Consider the following 16,613-nt stretch of genomic DNA (forward strand, 5'->3'; position numbering starts at 1 on the left):
TGTACATGCATATGATGTGGAGAGGCCATAGTAGCTTAGTGGTACAACACATACTTCGTATGCAAGACGCCCTTGGATCCAATCGCTAGGACTTCCAGTTAGAACAATCCCAAGCATTTGTGAGCCTGGGAAAGTTACATCCTGAGATGCCAGAGAAAGTATGTAGATGCCGGTCAGCTGCTGAGAGGTTTGCAGAGTGCGAAATTTGTTGTTGTTTATTCGTTCAGTCGCTTCCGACTCTTAGTGACTTAATATACTTTGTGAGAAATACAGGAGGAGAAAACTTAAGGAAAAACGGAATGGGCTGTGGATGGGGGCAAGAGAGAGAATGAGTAATGTTTTTTGTTTTGTGTGTTTGGATAAAGGTGAATTTATCTCCCTGCACCACAACTACTTTCTCTGGGGTAAATATAGGGTAGATACTTATAGACTGAAACTAAACTGTTGGGAAATAGTATAGCTCATTGAAGTAAAAGGTCGTATTTATCTTACTACAGTAAATCAAAACTACACATGAAGGCCATTAGTATTTGTTTTAAATATGTTGATTTTGAGGAAGAGTGTGTTTCTCAGCAAATAGCTTTTCTTTATGGTGGTTAGTTGAAGAAAGATTGTTAAAGCTTTTTTAATTATAGCAGCAGAGGAGATGATATTGTTGCAGTCCCCAAACCATGTATTCCAGAGATATCCCAAAGATATCAAACAGGATTATTCCCAGTTTGCTTTGAAATTACTTCTGTGCCACCAACTTTAGTGGGACTAAAATAGCTTATGTGATTAAAATGGAAGGCTAATAGACTTTGCACAGTGTAAAGTTTTCATTTAATGTGTCAGAAGTGATGCATATATCTTGTTACACACAGTTGCCATAATTCAGCACAGGTATGCTCAAGTCCATTGATTTCAGGCTCTGCGTAGCCACAGTATCTCATTTTTAGACTAAACGTTTTGTGAACAAAGCCATATTTGTAAAACCGGCCAATGCCATTGCCTTTAAGGATACATAGCACAGAAAAGTATCGTGTGGTCATGGGATAAACACAGATTGTAAGGGGAACTCAAATCTGATTCTGCAGTGGTGAACATCTAAGTAGAATATGCCATGTGTAGAATTGGCTCTTCGCTAAACCAATTGGGATCCAAGCATTTGGCACTAATAAATAGTGGAACATGCATCAAAATGATGATGTAGTGGTGGACAATGAGAGTAGTTCCTCCTCAGATATCTAGAACAACCACCTCCAATCAATAATAATGTTTGCCTTAGTCCTCATCCTTGACTGAAATTCTGCCTAAATGTGTAGAACTGAACTGAATTCATATTCCTCACCTGCTTACCACCTCCTCCTCCTCCTCCTCCTCTTCTATTGCCTCCACTGTTTGAACTTTAGTGTTAGCTTCTCGGGGCAGGGACTTTTCTGAGTAATATTGCATCCCATAGGAGAAGTAATTTTAACTTAATTTTAACTTAAATTTAAATGTTACTGTTTTAACTCTGTATTTTAATCTTATATCAACTTTGCTGTGTGGTTTTATCCTGGTTGCGCTTTTTATACTGTATTTCGTAATTGTGTTTTAAACTGTTGGGTGTTTTACTGTGGTTTTAATTTTTGTGAACCGCCCAGAGAGCTTCGGCTATTGGGCGGTATAAAAATGTAATAAATAAATAAATAAATAAGTAAAATTCCACTGTTCAGTAACTGCCATTTGTTCACCCAATATTTCCCCCCTGAAATCAGTTCAAATCCAATCCATACAACCTTTCTTTTCCATCCATGATTATTTTTTCTTGGTGAACCTGAGCACTCCACTATGTCATTAATGTTGTGACATCACCACAAATGGTCTCCAAAAAGACCAGAGGAAACCATTTTAAAAGCCGTTTCGGCAGTGCACTAGACCAAGAGTTGGACCTGTGGCAACTGCTTCACCACCACCTTTGATTTCCAATCCTAGTAAACATGAATAAATTACTACAAATGAAGAACAAATGTCTAAATATTTGGAAATTAAATGGGTGTTTTAGTAGTAAACACTGTCTGTCTATTCATTAATATCAATTTGATGCATCAGCCCACCACTAGCAAAGCTTTATGGTACAAATTCAGGGCTTCTTGTATGAATAAAATTTGGGCAACTATTTTAATATTTAAAATAATAATTAGCAGAGATTGTCTGTCCAATATATTTGTATGCTAACTTACACAATGCATGTAATGTCTTGGCATTCTTAGTATGCATGTGGTAGAGTCACAGCTGCTGTGAAGGAACTTTTTGGAGACCATTTGTGGTGATGTCACAACATTCCATTTAAAATGTGCTCATAGCCTATAATCATGCTAAAAAGAAAATGCTAAAAAGATAAATGGCATGCTAATTATTAACAGTAGTTTTAATTTTCCGTTTGAGAAGGGTATGTTTCCATGTATTCTTTCATCCAAGCATTTTCAATTTTTGACATCATTCTGCAGCTCAGAGTTACGATTTTTGAAGCTGTGTGCATTAATGTATGCATCTGTCACCTTGAAATTTTTCTTTTAAAACGTATGTATAAGCAGCACCATTCTTCAGTTGTTTGGCAGTAGCATTCCAAAGTGCCGTGAATATCGGCAGAAAAGAGTCTGCTATAAGTGGCATTGGTACTGCTGTACTTACTGTAGTCTTATTCAGTTCCGAAGAGAATATTTGCTCCGACTAGCAAAGTAGGAACGAATTAACTCCACCTTGCAAAATACTTCTCTCTCTTCCTAACAACCACTCCATGTGTAATGTACAGTTACTGCAGTGTTTGTTGTCTACCTATAAGTACTTGAATTGCTATGAATCATAGAATAGTAGAGTTGGAAAGGGCCCATAAGATCATTGAATCCAACCCCCTGCTCGTTGCAGGAATCTACTTTAAAGCTTACCTGACAGATGGTTGTCCAGCTGCCTCTTGAATGCCTCTAGTGTAGGAGAGCCCATAACCTCCCTAGGCAATTGGTTCCATTGTGTTGCTCTAACAGTCAGGATTTTTTTCCTGATGTCCAGCCGGAATCTGGCTTCCTGTGACTTGAACCCATTATTCCGTGTCCTGCACTCTGGGAGGATCGAGAAGAGATCCTGGTCCTCCACTGTGTGACAATCTTTCAAGTATTTGAAGAGTGCTATCATGTCTCCCCTCAATCTTCTCTTCTCCAGACTAAACATGCCCAGTTCTTTCAGTCTCTCCTCATAGGGCTTTGTTTCCAAACCCCTGATCATCTGTGTTGCCCTCCTCTGAACCCCATCCAGCTTGTCTGCATCCTTTTTGCCCTTTTTGAAGATAGGGACATCATTAGCCCTCTTCCAGTCATCTGGCACTTCACCTGTCGTCCTCGATTTCACAAAGTTAACAGACAATGGTTCTGAGAGTTCTTCTGCCAGTTCCTTTATCACTCTATGATGCAGTTCATCAGGCCCTGGAGATTTGAACTTATTTAAAGTAATGAGGTGTTCCTTAACCATGTATCTATCAATCTCAAGATGCAATCCTGCTCCTTTAGCTTGTACTTCACATTTGCCAGCTCTTTCGAGAAAAGATGAGCCAAAGTAGGAATTGAGCGCTTCTGTCTTATCTTTGTCATCTGTTACCATTTTGCCAGCCTCATTGAGTAGTTGAAACATCATTTCTTTTGCTATGCACATACCTAAAGAAAACTTTTTTGTTGCTTTTAACATCCTTCGCTAACCTCAGTTCATTATCAGCTTTAGCCTTCCTGGCACCATTCCTGCACTTCTGTGACACCTGTTTGTACTCTTCTTTTGTAGCCTGACCTTCCTTCCACTTTCTGTATTTGTCCTTTTTGTGTAGCCACATTGGCTTCTTCTGTTTTCTGCTACCTTTTTTCCTTTGTAGGAATTGTTTGTAACTGTGCATTTAAAATTTCCCATTTTATAAACTCCTACCCATCTTGGATTCCTTTTCTCATTAGGGTCACTTGTCATGGGACCTTACTTATCATTGTTCTGTATTAATTAAAATCAGCTTTCCTAAAATCCAGCATACATGTGTGGCTACACTCAGCTTTTGCTTTCTTTACAATCAAGAACTCAACTGTGGCATCATACTACATCACACCTCCTTGAAACATTGGCAGTTTGCTTTTCAAAAGCTTCATCCTAATCTTCTCCTTGATTGGGTGGGCGGTAGCCGACTCCAACTACCATAATCCTTTTATTTTAATCCAGGCACTGTCAGGATCTGCAGAAGCCACTGGGATGCTTGAATGGAACGGTATCTGATACTGAAGCAAATGGGAACCCTTGCCTGTGCAGGAGTTTACTGGTTCTCTCAAAAAGCTTTAGAGAAGGACTCTAGTTGCATACATAACCCATACTTATAATGGCTTATAAAAAAACATTTATCCCTGCACAAAAATACAGGAGGTTGAGCCATTCCATTCAAGCATCCCTGTGGCTTCTGTAGATCCTGCCCCATGGTTGGTGTGAATGTATAAGTCCTTATTCAGCTATGAGCCTCCCAGATAATTGTTTGTCCATCCATGTCAAGCAATTTGGGAGCAATATAGACAGGATTGATAACTAAAGAAAATCCTCCTTACTACATTTCCTTTTTAAAAAAATAATAATGACTATGTTCCACATTTTACCCTGTTACATTCTATTGCTTAGAGTCCGTTCATAACAAGTCCCACTCCTTATATCTCATACTTTCCCCTCATGCTATTCCATTGGGGCTTGTGTGTTTCAGTATTCTGTGCAAACACAGAATTCACGGCAGAATTGAACAGGCTGAAGAGTTCAGTGTTTAACAGTATATAAGCCTCTCAATTTTGCTTTCAAAAATACGCTAGAAAGTGTGTGGATAATGCTTGATGAACTCTCAGTAGGAAAGTGGTAGGGCTGAGTAGGATTTCCTGGGGTCAAGGAGCCTTTGTGTGTCTGTGTTATGTCAGTATTTATAGGAGTACAAGTTTGTCTTGGAAAACCAGCCTCCATTCGTTCCCATACATGACATTAAGTCTTGAGAGCTGCATGTGCATAAATTCCTTATCTCCTTCCTATCTATGCATATAGCTTTAGAAAGTTGCTATCAGATTTGGTGCCAAAGACTTCCTTGTTGGACTGGTTATTCTTGTTGTGATCAGTAATAAATAAATAAATAAATAAGAGAGAGAGAGAGAGAGAGAGAGATTGGGGATAACATAAAATTTTCAAACAGCTACATGACATTTTTCTCAAAGCATGTCAAGCATAATGAAGCCTTGTGGAGACTTTCAGAATGAATAGGTTTTTAGCACTTTTTGATGTTTGTTTCACTTGGTTTGTTGGTGGATCTTGTGGCCTTTATTTCTGCATCTCCAGTCAGCTTTAAAAGCAACCTTGCCTCTTTGTTGTGTTTAATCTTAAGCACTACTTCCTAGGGGACATGTGGTGTGTAGTTTGGCGGACAAGTGTTTAATTAAATAAGTAGCAGCCCTAGAAAAATAAAGGATATTCAAAAGATCCATCTCCATATATTTCTGTAAGAGCCTGGTTAAAGATTTTCTGGAGAGTTTCATGGACTGAAGCTGTATCTTTGAGTACTGTCATAAATAACAGTTTAACGGGAGAATATATATTGTCTTCTCTCTCTCTCTCTTCTACAGTGCATTCGTCACGAGAACCTGGCTGGCTAGAAGGAACACTAAATGGAAAGAGAGGACTCATTCCTGAAAACTATGTCCATTTTCTTTAGTTCTCTGCGTTGAATGCCTGGAAAGTGTACATGGTATCCATGGATTACTATTATTATTATTATTGTGATACAGTTGCTTCTCTTGGCTTTAAATGCTTTTAATCAGTGAAGAACTTGACAATGAGATGAAGACTGTCATCTGTGTAACATTTTGCCAAATAGAAATGACACAGTCATGATTCATGAAATTTTATATGACGGCAGGGTGGTTTAATTTTATAAATACTACCTTAATGTTTGTAAAGAGTAATAATTATATATCATGTATGTATGTATGTATGTTTATAAGATAACTTTGAATGTTAAATCAAAAACTGAGTTGATTTATGAACCAACTGCCAGTTAAAGGAAGATTGCACAAGAATGTTCCCTCTGCCCTTGAATTCTTAACATTTGAGAGGTTCTTATTCCACACACACACACGAAAATACCACAACTGCAAACTGTTGGAAGAATCATTTATATTGAAAATTCATTAACAGTTTAAGATGGTGTCTTTGTGAGGGTTACAACAGGGCTACTCCAGTATTAATTGCCCATTAATTGCCCCTTATTTTTAAAGGGAGCAATTTAGCCGGGGATGCAGGGTATCAGTTGAAATCCACAAGGAGAATAAAATAAAATACAACTTTCAAACATCCATAGGGTGAAGATGAATTTACACAATTGTGTGGCTTCAGTGATATAGTTTAGAGGTAAAGGTACATATATTATCCTCTGAGCTCCAGAGATTGTTCTACCTTCAACTGAATGGAAACCAAACTGAAATAATCTTATTTACTATTTGATAACTGTCTGCTGTGCTGTGGAAAGTGTGTTTACTGTTTCTGATAATCTGTTGAATGAATAAATACACTTTTATTTACACCCAAATTAGATGTGGCATGCACTTGCTTGTATCTTTTCCCCAACACTTTGGTTTCTCAGCCCAAATAAATTCAGAATCCTGAGGCTATGATGGAGAAATTGGGGGCGGGAGCTGATTAACTCTTTCTCATGAAGCTGTATTTCTGCTTAAAATATTCGCTCCCCAAGCTCCTTTTCCTTCCATGAAAAAAATATAGGAGCATCCTAATATTTCTGCCACTCTTGGAAAGCAGCTGGCTGGGTGGGTGTGTAGAAAAGTAGCCTCACCTGCCCCAGCTGCTTTGGGGTTTAACAAAAGTTTGAAAAATACACTTGAGTGCATGTCACATCTAGTTAGGACCTTCCTCACATAATGTTATGTACAATCAGGGATAACTTATGCACGGCTTTAGTCCAACTGTCACAAGAATGGAAAGGCTTATCAGTTTAATATATCAGTTTAAAATCACAGTAATATGTGAACAGAAAAGAAAACTTGGTATACTATTCACTTGTGGTGTACGTTTTCACATGTATTGCCTGTCTGTTAATGACCGGAGTCATTTAAATACAACACTTTAAAAAAACAAAGATTTTGGGCGGGAATGTTGTTCTTTTACTTGCGGCTGGGTTTGAGAGAAACAATGAAAGTACTCAAATGACTGTTTCATTCATGTATGCATGTACACCACTTGATCTTTCATCATTTGATCACTAAGTGCTTGATGTCTGTCAGCCAAAAGTGTGAACTCTCTCCATTGAAAGTGCTGGGTCTGAGTTGACACTGAGTGATATGAAAGTTCCTATCTGTGAAAAGCAATCTCTTGATGCTACAGTGTGTGCATCAGTTTTAAGAGCACCTTCATATCGAAGCCGGCTATGCAGCACTGAAGTATCTAAAGTAGCAGCATACTTAAATAAGTTCACTGAAATCAGTTGGGATATTTGATTAATATGCATAAAAAGGAGAGGATTTTAAAACACTAGCCCCTAATTATTCATTTGCTATATACAGCACTTTAAAACATGTTAAGCAAGCAAAAACATTTAAAGACCTTGGCCCCAGATCCCTATATGTGCCAGTGAGCTGCCCGTTCGTACACCAAAGAAAGAGTTGCTGTGGCCAGCTTTGACAGGGGTCCTCATGTTTGGGGACTTGTCTCTGCCTCCCTCCTCACCTCACAATCTGAAATAGGGCACATTTTGGACCTGAACTAGCACAAATTGTCATGGGCACATCTCTGGATGTACGTGTATTACCCTGTGCACATACATGAGCTGATGTAACAAAGGAAGCCAAGATCAGCATGCAGGTTGACCTGGCTAGGCCAAGCCACATGCACCATGTGGAGAGAAGAAAATATGCACTGCTTCCTGAAGACAAGGTTTGTTTGGAGTTTGAGTTTTCCTGTGATGGATTGGATCAAAACCTTACATTTAAATATACTGCTAGCAAGGGGGTCCTGGACCCTCACCTCCCTGCCTTCCCCAAACCAAATCCTATGACAAGATCCTCACAATTCTTCAAGATTGCATCCTTCTTCCCAATGGAGGATGATCATAATTATATACTCATGTTGCCCACAGTAGAAATTGCTACCAATATGTAAAGGAGGTGGGATTTGTACCCCTACATCAAAGCCTAAACAAATTCATGTAGTCTGCACGTCATACTGGTTTATCCAATAAAGCAGAGAGCTATTTTAATGAAGCAACCATTGGTCCAGTTTAAGATTGCATTTAATATTAAATAAATGGACAATGTGTTTTTAAAGCATACAAGATCTTCATTTCTGGTAAGTTTTAAAAAGAGCATTGTCTACCTAAAAATTGATTGAAAAACATGTCACAGTTAACTATACTTTTAGGTTATTTTCCTTAATGAAAGGTTTAACTGACAATCATTGTCTGTTCTTTTGCCCAGAACTATAAGGCCCTCGGAGTGTACACAAATTATTTCCAGATGGTGCAGTTGTGATCCAATGTAGCGCTACTTCCCTGGTCCAACTGGAATGCTCCCAGGCTGTGGGGCATTAATATAGTTCTTTGTGTCTGAGGCTATAATCTTTGCCAGATAGCTTTAAGGTGATTCTACTTGGGAGATCATCAAGCAGTTTGGAAATATAACCAAAAACGGCGCAGATGCCTGCGGCATAATGTAATGGAAATGAGGTTGCCTTCTTTTCCAACTATTACAAGGGTGATGGGAGACACACATACAGTATCAATATAAGCCTTTTCACTTAGTATAGTGAGCATAAGGAGGGGATGCATATACTTGCTTGACCCACACATGAAATTCACTACAAATATGAAAGGGGCTGTAGGCACATAGTTTCCTCCACACAAGTGTGACCCTGAACACAGAAGATTCCAGATGGTGTGGCGGAATCTACACACATAAACTCCTTTCATGTCAAATACTACCCCCTTACCTTGTGCTAGTAGTGTGTCAGCTGTTGCTGCAGAATGATGACTTCCAGTACTGTTGGAGTAACATAAAAAGAGCTTATGCTCCTATTCCTGCACACACACACTCCTACTTTTTCCAGAAATGGACAGTGGCCAAGGCATTCTTGCATTACTGAGTGGCATGGAAAGGTTCCATGCTGCAGTGCCACTCATACTGCCAGCATAACCTGTATGGGTGGGGTTTGCACAGGTGTAGTGAGGGAAGAGCCTGACATCCATGTCAGCATGGATTGCTTCGTCCTCACTGATTGGGTTTCTATGGCATTGCATGCAGAGTTTGAGTCTTAAGCACATCCATTGGGGGCCTTGCAACATATAAACCTCCATATACACCTCCCATCATAGTTATGTGCAGATTTCTTGTATAAAGAATAAAGTGTGTGTGTGTGTGTATACACACAGAGCTTTTAAGTTGTATAGCGTAGCTCTGATACCACACTGACAGATTCCATGCGATCTGTTGCCTATCTAGTAACAGATGGTGCTACCATAGAAACTCTCCAAACCAGGCCAAAGAACCTCATCACCCATTCGACCAATTAATGCTCACAGTGTGGAAGCCAGAACATTTTCCCCAGCCTCTGCAATGTAATGAAGATTATGTGTTGCCTGACTTTCAGTAAGACAAAATTTTAATTTTCTCCCTCCCTTATTTTGAGAGGTAATATTCTAGAAGCATGGTGTAATTCGCTCTCTGAAGTGGCAGCCAGAGTAGTAGTATATTCAAAATTATTTTCATACAATGCCCCCCCCCCAATGGTGGGTTCCCTCACTCCCTAGCCTTGGAGCATCTTTCTGTACTGAGGTGGTTCTTGATATTTCTCATTCCACTGTTGTTGGTATAGTAGTCTTACACCAACAAAAGTTCTTCAAAAGGCACCCCTGCACTTTTAATCTGTATTTGTGCTAACCCATAGTGAGAAACATCACTTTCTACACAGAAAAGTTATCAGAGCAACTATCAGGAAGTATTAGCTAACTGGTACAACTCTTAACAGCACATCTACCCAGGAGTAAGTCCCATTGAATTCAAGAGGGATTACTCCCATGGAAGTGGGTGTAGGATTGCAGCCTCAATGTTAGGTACTGATTAAAATACAGTAGTAAGAATATTAGGTGTTTTGCCCCCATTCTGTATTTCAAGGAAATACCCTGCACTGTAGAGCCAAGTGAAACAATTTAACATCACAGCCCTAGTTACAACAAAGGCATAAATTCAGAAGGGTAAGGAATAGAAGAGTTATGTAAAACTGCATCATGTACCTAATGCATTTCACTCTAGGGCATATTTCCAAAGGAACAGATGCATCAGTGCAGTAGATATCAAATCAAAAGGAATACCTGGAATCACACCATTTTAATTTGTGTATATTTGTACAACTTATAAAAATTATGTACTTAAAGACATTAACATAAAGGCCAAACAGTAATTTTCTATTTATTCAAAAAGTTTAAACATACAGAAGCAAGCCTCTAATTATTAATGCATCATTATGCATAGATGTTGCTGTTTTACACCGTAGTGCTGGCTGCTTTTTTTCTTTTTCATCCAGTAATAATATAATTAAGACACAGCCCACCAAGAACTTCGCCTGCACAAGTGTAAGTTCCCAGTGGGTTGTGCTCTTCAACTCCATGAACTCTGTAACGTTACTCTGAGAATCCTGGCATTGACATTGGCTGCCTATCAGGTTGTTCCCCTGCCAGTTGAAATTGCACACACACACACCCGTCTCTCTGTGTGTGTGTGTGTGTCTCTCCCCCTCCCTCCTTCTTACAAAAATGTCATATCTTTAATAGACTATTAAAAGTGCATTAAATGTAGAATGGTTTAAATTCATAAATGTTTTAAAAAGTCAGTGAAAATACCACCCTGTGAATTAGATTTTTGCATTATTGATTATAAAGTATATTTTATTAAGATTTTGATATTGCAAGCTTTTAGTCTTTTTGCTGTTTGTTCTGTGCAACAAAATGGTTACACCCTGCAATGCAATATTATTCTTGAAATACCCACTGCAGTAAATTAAAACTATTTTACATTTTTACTTATGAATACAATGTTCTTGCTGTATATCTTCATCCATTCATTGCCACAAAATCATTACACTCAATCAACACAATTTATCATTTTGACATTTTGAAGTTAAGTTTATCTTATTTTGCAGGAGACAGATGCCTATGCCATTCTAAAGTACAATGTACTCCTGATACCTTGCTTTTTTCATTTAAATTTCATTTTAATGATTTCTAAGCAATAATCAATGGTTTCATAAACAGGTGATTAAAGTAAAGGGTTTATTATAATCTGCTTACAATTGTTTGCAAAGACAGACATATATTTTGCATAAAGATATAAATTGTTATTTAAAACTAATTTAGTGTTTTTCTTATGACATTTTTGTGAATTATGAATTGTACCAAACCAAGATTAAATGCAATAAGGTACAAAAATAAGAGCAATCAGACAACAATGTGAATTGGGACAGACATCTAACAGTGGATTTCTTTAAAAAAGAATATGGCTTTAATATTTGAATCAGGCAAACTTACTTAGAGATAGAAAAGGATTCAGTAACTTTGTTTTTAAAAAAGCAGCAGCATACTGCATTTACCACAAACCTGCATAATTTGAAATTCCAATTCAGTATGTTGTTATTTCAAAAAAGTAAATGAAAGGGAGATTTGTGACTTCTTTACTATAAACAACCCACTCTGCATGCTGTGTATTTTTACCACTTCAGAAGTGCAGCTTTCATATTGCTGTGTAGATCAAACGAGTTGACTTATGAATTATATTTCCAAAACTGCAAATAATAGGTTGGAGTTAAACTAAGTTAAGTCCCACTGATTTCAATAGAAACTAAGTTATGGCTAATTTGTCCCATTGATTTCAACTAAGTTCAACTAAACTTGTCACGATCCAACCAAATATATGCCTGTATAATTTTCTGAATTGATTCGAAGTATATCCTTATGCAGATTTTCTATTCAGTAAGATGTGTGATTTAAAAAGACAAGTAGTAATGTTTGCATATTGTTTATTAGATGTAAACATACATTCAAATTTCAGAAACTTGATGTATGTTTGTTGAGAACTTAATAGTAGGATCCAAGGAACTACTTCACTAGCCTAAAGAGATTTGGGGCTTGTACTTCTCCCCTCCAAGCTGCATAGAAAACCACCTTTGAAACTGAAGGTACTTTCAAAAGCAGTTTGTGATATGTCGTGGGTGTCTGCTGTTCAAGGGGTGAGTGCTAGGAAGAATCCCACTGGACACATCCAAACTTTGGGCATGTCTAAAAGAGCTCAATGGATCCCAGCCTTGGTTATTAAGGATACAATCCTATGTACCTGAGCATAAGCCCCACTGAACTCAGTAAAACTTAACACTGAGTAGCCATAAGACTGCACTGTAAATCTTTTTTTAATTCTCGTAGACATAAATTTAGAGAAGTGTAACTGACAATTATTCACTTTGCATTTGTGTTTAGTATCAATAATCACCGGAAATGTTTTTACAATTTATGCTCCAATATTTAAATTATTTAAACAATGATGATGATAATCCCAATTAAGATACACCTTAATAATCTCAGCACATAAATTTATTCTGAGAAATCCAGATTTTAAAGGGGTATTGTTGATATTTGTAGCATTTTAGGACTGGTTTATAAAAGTGTTACAGTATTAATACAATTTCACTAACTAATTGTGGTGGCAACCCTAAACATGGACATTGTACTAAAGATCAGTAGAACATAATTCCAAATGTGTTCTAGGTGTTAAACCCTATAAAATAGCACCTCTTCTTCCCCGCAATCAGTTACATCATTCCAAATTTGCCTAGAATATATTTTATTTTATCAAGCGTTCATATTCAGATTTATAGTCCAAATGTTTGGTAGTTTATGTACATTCCAGATTTTTTAAAATAGCTTTCTCTCTTTAGCCACAACCTTGGCATAAGATTAGGCACCCAAAAACTGCACTGAAATCAAGGACTGTAATCCTAAGCATGTCTGCTCAGAAGTAAATCCCATTGAGTTCAATGGGACTGACTTCCAGGAAAGTGTTATGGAATTTTAGCCTACATTTGCCTCTATGTTGGTTCATGTCCCCTGAATTACAGACTGGAGGGCAGAATCTCACTTCATCCTGGGACGGACAAGTCTTTGCAAAGACTCTGGACACAATTCACCAGAAAGCTGTCCTAAGCAACCTCCACTGAAATAAATGGACAACCATTTGTTGTTGTTATTGTTCAACTACAGCTTCATTCACTTCACTGGGATTTGTGCAGGACAAGTCCTGGTTGATTGTGCCCTTTCTAGCTTATCTTGGTTGATGAAATGTGGATAAAGTTGCAAACACAGCTAGAGGTATGAAGCAAAACTCAGTGCGCGCAAGTAATGTAAAAGCAGCAGACAAATACTGGTGAAGAGAAAGATACGTGGACAGAAAAGAATGAGAAGTACAACTGAAAATGGTTATGGGTGGTTATTTACAACAGACACTATCAGATGGTAAATTAGATATGATGCTAAAAAGGCACAGCTTTCCCTTTCTTAAATACACTGTAAACAGTTCATTATGCATGCAGAACAATTCACTTTACAAAAAAAATTACCTTGTTTAGACAAAAAGAGTAATTAAATAGTCTCCAGCAAAATAGAATTCTTCCAAAAATACTTTCCCATTCATCCTATTAACCATTAAAGATTTTCAGGTCTCATTTACAAAAGTTCCTTATACCATTTTTTCAGGTCCTTCAATTTATACATACAGCAATGTACAGTACAGCAAAAGACTGCAAAAAATTATTGGTAAAGCCAGCACAATAGATACTATAAATCGAAACTGAGGCATTTGTTTTAACATCTTATCCTTTCAAGTTAAATAATAAATGAACACTTAACACAGTGTAGATCATCTATGATGGATAACATGGGACAACAAATGCCGCAGGTGAATATACCAAGATTATTCCACACCAAATGCTCCATTACTTATTTTACACATCCAGGGATTTGTGTGTGTGCGCGCATGTGTGTGTATGTATGTATAGTACAAGAATTAATGCCCCATATTGACTTTGTTTTATGTGCAAACCAATGGTAAGCTTTTTAAAAAGTTCATATTAGTCCTTGAACCCTTTTAAAACAAGCAAACAATACCAGAAACTACATGGCATATTTAAAATGTTCATCTCTTAAAATATCAAAATCAAAGAGTTATTTGACTAGATATGGCTTTTCATCCAGAGGAACAGGAACATGTTTTCTAAGTGGGGTGTAGGGTATTGGAGTGTGGGGGGGTGGTTCTCAAACATCTTGACAACTTTGTCTTGCCAAGTTCAGATAAACTGCTTTCCGTCCTCCAAACCCTTCCTATGGTTTTTAAGAGTATTCAGAGATTGTTGAACAATTTTGTATAACATATTTTATATGTGGCTTCTTGGGTCCTTCATGGGTGTGGAATAGCACAGGGAAACTTAAGGCAAAGTTTTTTTTTCTCCATTAAGACATTTTCTGTCACTTCCTGTGGAAGTAGAGGGGCTTGGCATTTCCAGATTCCACTTTGGGCAGCTGGTCACTGATGATTTCTACCAGCATGGCTGGGAACTCCACTTTCAGAGCTTGAGACTCTCGGAAGGTGTAGAAACAGAATTCCAACAAATCGCTAACAAGCTGAAAAGCAATAAGGGAAAAGATCAGGAATGACGAGCATTAAAAAGGTTGTGCAAAGATGTTGTAACACACACACGCGCGCGCGCACACACATACACATATAACAAGCAGAATACCAAAAACAAAACTTTCTCCCAATGTGTGTGTGCTAATAAAGACCCTGGGGTAGATTAAATGGAACCTTCAAATACAGTAGAGCTTCCATTGTACAAATGGTATTCCTTCCAGGTTATTAAACAGTGTAAATAATTCAATTTATATCTAGTCAATACTTCTTTTATACTTCTGATTGTGAATATTTCAGGTGTCCAGCAAGTCATTTAGACCAAGGAAGTTGTACCAGGTTGCCCATAGTTATATTCTTCCCAGTGATCTCTTTACAAATGTGACCAGAGCCATTGAAGGCAGGTCTGGATGATTTAAGATATCCCAAGATTACATATTCTAGACTACTTTGATTCATTAAACTACACCAACAGTATCTATAGAAATCATTTCCATTATTCACAAGAACTTCTCACATTCCGGCAAAATATGTCTTTACAAATCGTTTTCCTGTGTTCTTTTTCTGGTAACCAATAAATCACATCAGGAAAGCAACAAAGGTTCCAAGAAAAGTGTGTGTAATCTAAGCTTTGTTAACTGATTCCAGTCAGAAACACTTGCATACATATTTGTAATTTACCTACATAGTTTATTTCAGTTTTACCACCTACATTGCTGCTAATACAAAATTCAGAGGGAACAGTGCTTGACTTTCCCATCATTCACAGCACCCCATCTCTGCTTTGACATGGTGAGGGTTTTCTTCCTGCCTCCCATTAGTCTGGCCACAATGGGGCTAACAAACCAAAACTCATCATATAGGGTTGGATCTAGACTTAGGCACAAAAAACTGGGCTGGTGGAAGCCCCTGAAAGTGCTGCACAGAGGGTTGGGGGGGGGGGGGGACTCTGCTGAATAGAGTGGGCTGTAGAGCAGAGCAATCACAGAAAATTGGATGGAGGCATCTTCCATGAGTAGATTTCTGCTCATAGAAGGTACTTCTGCCTGATTGTTTTGAGGATTCCCTCACCACAGTGGACACCATTCCAGGGACTGAACAGACAGCCATGGGGTGTCAAGAGCCGGGAAGTTCCCTCATACCAGCCCCGTTGAATGAGTCTAAATGTGGATCCACCCCCTAATAAAACAATGAGAACAATCATAAAATCACAGTTAGCAGAATATAACCAGCAACAATAACAATTCCTAGGGACAGAAATCAAAACTAGGGCAACATTAAAAAAAATAAACCAGGAAAATAGTCAGTCAAGGACCTTGAAAAATACCCAGGGGTTGGATCTAGATTTAGGGATGCGCAACTCAGCTAGCAGATGCAGAATTCCTTGCCCCCTCCTTCCCACAGCAGCCTTCTCAGGACCCTGAAAATGCTAGAGAGGGTCGCAGAAGCCTGAATGGAAGAGGGTGTGGTGTGGGGGAATGGAAAAACTCCCAGCAATCAGACACAGCGACCTTCTATAAGTGGAGCTCCACTCACAGAAAGCACCTCGGGGATCACTCCATTACCTATCAGTGTACCCCATTCAACTGTGTTCTCTACACGCTGTGAAGGATTTTTGAAAGCCCCTGAGGCAGCTGCAGTGTGGAAGAGGGGGGCGGGAAAATACACTTCCGTCAGCCAAGTTAAATGCGACTAAATTTAGATCCAATCCCCACGGTTTTGTGTTGTTCCTTCCATAGAATTTTGAATGTCTTATTTCTTAAAATGGTATATTCCTGCCACTAATCAGGATAAGAATAAGATAAGAATAGGAACTTCTTTTGGTTTGTGGGCCACAAAATCACCTGCATTCATGTGTCTAGCTGAACTTTTGTGCATAAA

General features: G+C 38.2%; 2 protein-coding genes across 6 annotated transcripts in view; one reads left to right on the forward strand and one right to left on the reverse strand.

Moving 5' to 3' along the window:
* Window positions 1-5,782, forward strand: part of ARHGAP10 (Rho GTPase activating protein 10) — a 136,254-nt gene extending 130,472 nt beyond the window's left edge. The window contains exon 23 of the mRNA XM_063135686.1: window positions 5,631-5,782. Within this exon, the coding sequence (XP_062991756.1) occupies window positions 5,631-5,719 (89 nt within the window). The 3' untranslated portion in view covers window positions 5,720-5,782. The remainder of the gene's footprint in view (window positions 1-5,630) is intronic.
* A 4,597-nt stretch (window positions 5,783-10,379) lies between these two features.
* The window catches only part of NR3C2 (nuclear receptor subfamily 3 group C member 2), a 155,837-nt gene continuing 149,603 nt past the window's right edge, over window positions 10,380-16,613 (reverse strand). For all 5 annotated transcript variants that reach the window (XM_063135684.1, XM_063135681.1, XM_063135685.1 and 2 more), the window contains one exon: window positions 10,380-14,728. In XM_063135684.1, the coding sequence (XP_062991754.1) occupies window positions 14,573-14,728 (156 nt within the window). In that variant the 3' untranslated portion in view covers window positions 10,380-14,572. The remainder of the gene's footprint in view (window positions 14,729-16,613) is intronic.

This window comes from Elgaria multicarinata, chromosome 10 (genome assembly GCF_023053635.1).
Source record: "Elgaria multicarinata webbii isolate HBS135686 ecotype San Diego chromosome 10, rElgMul1.1.pri, whole genome shotgun sequence".
Classification (NCBI taxonomy): domain Eukaryota; kingdom Metazoa; phylum Chordata; class Lepidosauria; order Squamata; family Anguidae; genus Elgaria; species Elgaria multicarinata.